The 4,094-nt window shown below is 60.6% G+C and overlaps 1 protein-coding gene across 2 annotated transcripts; it reads right to left on the bottom strand.

Moving 5' to 3' along the window:
* Nucleotides 1,410–3,778, bottom strand: KHDC3L (KH domain containing 3 like, subcortical maternal complex member). Of its 2 annotated transcripts, XM_021089534.1 has the most exons (6): nucleotides 3,459–3,778; nucleotides 3,098–3,301; nucleotides 2,807–2,868; nucleotides 2,015–2,410; nucleotides 1,619–1,690; nucleotides 1,410–1,546 (listed from the first exon to the last, which is right to left on the bottom strand). In XM_021089534.1, the coding sequence occupies exons 1-6, from the start codon at nucleotides 3,625–3,627 to the stop codon at nucleotides 1,493–1,495; spliced, it is 957 nt and encodes a 318-aa protein (XP_020945193.1). In that variant the 5' UTR covers nucleotides 3,628–3,778; the 3' UTR covers nucleotides 1,410–1,492. The 2 variants fall into 2 exon arrangements, with proteins under 2 accessions (XP_020945193.1, XP_020945192.1); XM_021089533.1 differs by lacking the exon at nucleotides 1,619–1,690 and having other exon boundaries at nucleotides 1,727–2,410.

Raw genomic sequence — 4,094 nt, 5'->3', positions numbered from 1 at the left:
TTTTTCTACGTTTCAGATAATCATTAAGAGTCCTAAATGTTCCATTGCCTTGCTACCTGCTGCTCGGTAATTTTTCTTGTAAAGTTCTGGTCATGTGGGCACTAGTTGGCGGGAGGCAGGGTGGCATCAAAATTGAGTTTTAATTCTACTATTGAGTTTTAATGTATCCTCAATGGAAACTTTGAGTCTGCATTGGTTTTGAGTCTTAAAAGTTTAAGGTTCACTCACCCTAGGATCTTCCTTGCTTTTAAAAATAGTTAATAGCCTCTTTGTAAGTTCTGCTTTGTTTATTTCACTTGTTATGAACTAAATGCTTATTTAAAATTGGGGTGATCGTTAGTGGTGACCAAATGGTCTATGATAGGCATACCATTCCCTGCTTTTTAAAATTTTCTTGAATTTTTAAAATGAAAATTTTCATAATGCTTAACTGGTTCATGCTAATTTTTTTAAATCCTAGCACCCAGCTGTTAACAGTTTACTTCTGGCTAGGGTAACATACCCCAGCAGCCAGGAACCAGAAGCCAAACTGAGATGCTAATTCTCTCTAGAATAGCACAGTACAACATGTGAATGTATCAAATTAACGTGTTTTAGGAGTTCTGTGAGGGCCTAGTGATTAAGAATTCAGTAATGTCATTGCTGTGGCTCATGTCCAATCCCTGGCTCAGGAACTTTTGCATACTGCAGGTGCAGCAAACCCCCACCCAAATTAATATATTGTACACCTTAAATTTACAGTGTTCTATGTCAAATATATTCCAATTTTTAGAAGTGATAAAGAGGCTGGCTACCAGTGCATCAGGTTATTAATTAGTAGGGAAGAGTCGCTAACACTGCTTGTGTCTCTGTGGCTTCAAACATCACTGAAGCACCAGTGTGCCAGGCAAGACTTGAAGAGGACAGTAGGGATGTCCTGGCTCTTTTTTCCCTTCCACCGCCATCAGTTGCCCGCAGCACCATGATAAGCCCAGCCCTGAGGCCCACGTTGAAATTCCATGTCACGTTGAAATTCCATGTCACTTTGAGTGGAAACATCGCAGGCTTGTTAAGGTTTCCCAGCGAGGACGGATAGGGCCTGAGAGGTCTCTCACCTTGCAGAGTCAGATAAGCGCAGTTCAGAAGCCCAAAGGAAGCACCTGCCAGTATGGGTGTTGGGGAAAGACTTGGGCCTGGCTGGAAATCCAAGAGCTCTCACCTGCCTCTGGGTAGAAGCCAGGCCAGAGCAGATTGTGGAATTTGCATCTCACTTCCCTTCCCCAACCAATAAGCCAACGTTAGGGAAATTCAATTCTTTATTAGAATTCTTTAAATTGGTGTTTACAAACATTTAACAGGGAGTGATGGGGAGAGGGGAAACCAAGAATAACCCGCACCATTCTTTTCTCAGCTTCTGCGGCAGAAGCGGGACCTAACAGAATAGGGTTCCAGGCAGAGGCTTCCTTCCACTTTGACTTCTCCTGGCTCTCTTGCTCCAGGGCTTGAAACGCCTTCAAAACCTGGTAACCAGGTCCTGGGTAGCTTCGGGGGAGCGCTGGGTCGCCGCCTCCCGGGCAGCGCCGGGGGACCGCTGGGTCGCCGCCTCCCGGGCAGCGCCGGGCGACCGCTGGGTCGCCGCCTCCCGGGCAGCGCCGGGGGACCGCTGGGTCGCCGCCTCCCGGGCAGCGCCGGGCGACCGCTGGGTCGCCGCCTCCCGGGCTTCGCCCGGCGACCGCTGGGTCGCCGCCTCCCGGGCAGCGCCGGGGGACCGCTGGGTCGCCGCCTCCCGGGCAGCGCCGGGGGACCGCTGGGTCGCCGCCTCCCGGGCAGCGCCGGGGGACCGCTGGGTCGCCGCCTCCCGGGCTGCTCCGGGGGACCGCTGGGTCGCCGCCTCCCGGGCTGCTCCCGGCGACCGCTGGGTCGCCGCCTCCCGGGCTGCTCCGGGGGACCGCTGGGTCGCCGCCTCCCGGGCAGCGCCGGGGGACCGCTGGGTCGCCGCCTCCCGGGCTGCTCCGGGCGACCGCTGGGTCGCCGCCTCCCGGGCTGCTCCGGGCGACCGCTGGGTCGCCGCCTCCCGGGCAGCGCCGGGGGACCGCTGGGTCGCCGCCTCCCGGGCAGCGCCGGGGGACCGCTGGGTCGCCGCCTCCCGGGCTGCTCCCGGCGACCGCTGGGTCGCCGCCTCCCGGGCAGCGCCGGGGGACCGCTGGGTCGCCGCCTCCCGGGCAGCGCCGGGCGACCGCTGGGTCGCCGCCTCCCGGGCTGCTCCGGGCGACCGCTGGGTCGCCGCCTCCCGGGCAGCGCCGGGGGACCGCTGGGTCGCCGCCTCCCGGGCAGCGCCGGGGGACCGCTGGGTCGCCGCCTCCCGGGCAGCGCCGGGGGACCGCTGGGTCGCCGCCTCCCGGGCTGCTCCCGGCGACCGCTGGGTCGCCGCCTCCCGGGCAGCGCCGGGCGACCGCTGGGTCGCCGCCTCCCGGGCAGCGCCGGGCGACCGCTGGGTCGCCGCCTCCCGGGCAGCGCCGGGGGACCGCTGGGTCGCCGCCTCCCGGACAGCGCCGGGGGACCGCTGGGTCGCCGCCTCCCGGGCAGCGCCGGGCGACCGCTGGGTCCTGGCATCCCGGGCAGCGCCGGGGGACCGCTGGGCCGCCGCCTCCCGGGCAGCACCGGGGGACCGCTGGGCCGCCGCCTCCCGGGCAGCGCCGGGGGACCGCTGGGCCGCCGCCTCCCGGGCAGCGCCGGGGGACCGCTGGGTCGCCTCCTCCGGGGCTGCTCCAGGGGACCGCTGGGTCGCCGCCTCCCGGGCAGCACTGGGGGACCGTTGGGTCGCCGCCTCCCAGACTTCGTCGGGGGACCGCTGGGTCGCCGTTTCCAGGGCAGACGCCTTCTCGGAGCCTGGAAGAAGAGCAATGTGAGGAGACTGCACCTGTGTCTCACATACTCTCCGCAAAAGGGTCTGCAGGGGGAGGAGTCAGGGATTTGAGAGTAAGAATTTGATTTTCTAGATCTTCTGCAAGGAGGAAATCCTCTAACCCAGTCGAACTAAGAGAATGAGACCTATGCGCACGTACAGCCAAGAAACATCAGGATCTCTTCCGAGGAACCCACGGCCTGCTCATCATACCTTTCATTGTTTCCGGCTCGGTATTTTGCGCCCGGAGTTGGCGATGGTACTCGGCCAAGTTCATGATCATCTTGGATACATCCATCTGGTAATAAGGCCGTCCAAATATCAGGATCTCAGCCTCGCCATCCGGGTCCCACTGACTAATGTGAAGCAGTGTCTGTGACACACACTCGACGTGCGGGATGTGCTCTCCGCCCTGGCCTGCCCAGGAAGCAAAGAAGCCGTGAGGAACTGGACTTGGGAAAGGAGGCAGCGAAGGACACTGGATTGGAGCCAGGGCCACGGGAGTAACTTGCCCTTGGACATGGCCAGCCTGCAGGAAGTGGCAGCATCGGCCTCCCCTCTCGGGCCCACTCACCGAAGATCGCTTCCACGAGCCAGGCCTCCAGGTGAACTGCCTTCGGACTCTTCAGGTACTCTGAGTGAAACCAGTAGGGCGGTTTGGTGAGGTTCCCGAGCACCTCGAATAGCGTCCCTTCTCGCTGCTCCAGCTGAACGAGCGTCGGAAAGGTCTTGGGAGTGGCCATGCTACGGCGGGCCTCGCTGAGAGCTGTGGTTCCGTTGCCAACGCAGGGCCGTGGTTGAGACCCGCTGCTGCCAGTGCGCCGGGCCTTATTTCAGTGGCTTTGGCAAGCTCCTCCCCTCCCCGCGCTCTTCTCCTTGGGCTCCAGGCCTGGCCTCTTAAACCCCGGCAGCTGGGGCTCCTTCCCGAGACCCCGCAGGTGCTCTCTCTCTGGACGGTTGCGTCTGGATCCTATTGCTTCCCCGCGCGCAGGGAGAGAGGCAGAACTACGGGTTGAGGCTACCGCTGAGAAACTGCGGAATCGGAACTGTGGACTCAGGAAGGTAAGGCCACACCGGAGAGGTAGGGAAGATCCACATCAGAACGATATCTTTCAGAGAAGGGATTGATATTTGCAGAGTCCTGGGTGCATTTCAGGCAATTCTAATGGGACCAGTTTAGCATTCCTGAGCGGTTGGAATAACTTTTTAA

This window comes from Sus scrofa, chromosome 1, assembly GCF_000003025.6.
Source record: "Sus scrofa isolate TJ Tabasco breed Duroc chromosome 1, Sscrofa11.1, whole genome shotgun sequence".
Classification (NCBI taxonomy): Eukaryota; Metazoa; Chordata; class Mammalia; order Artiodactyla; family Suidae; genus Sus; species Sus scrofa.
The sequence above is the reverse complement of the archived record's forward strand: the minus strand, read 5'-3'. Positions and strand labels throughout refer to the sequence as shown.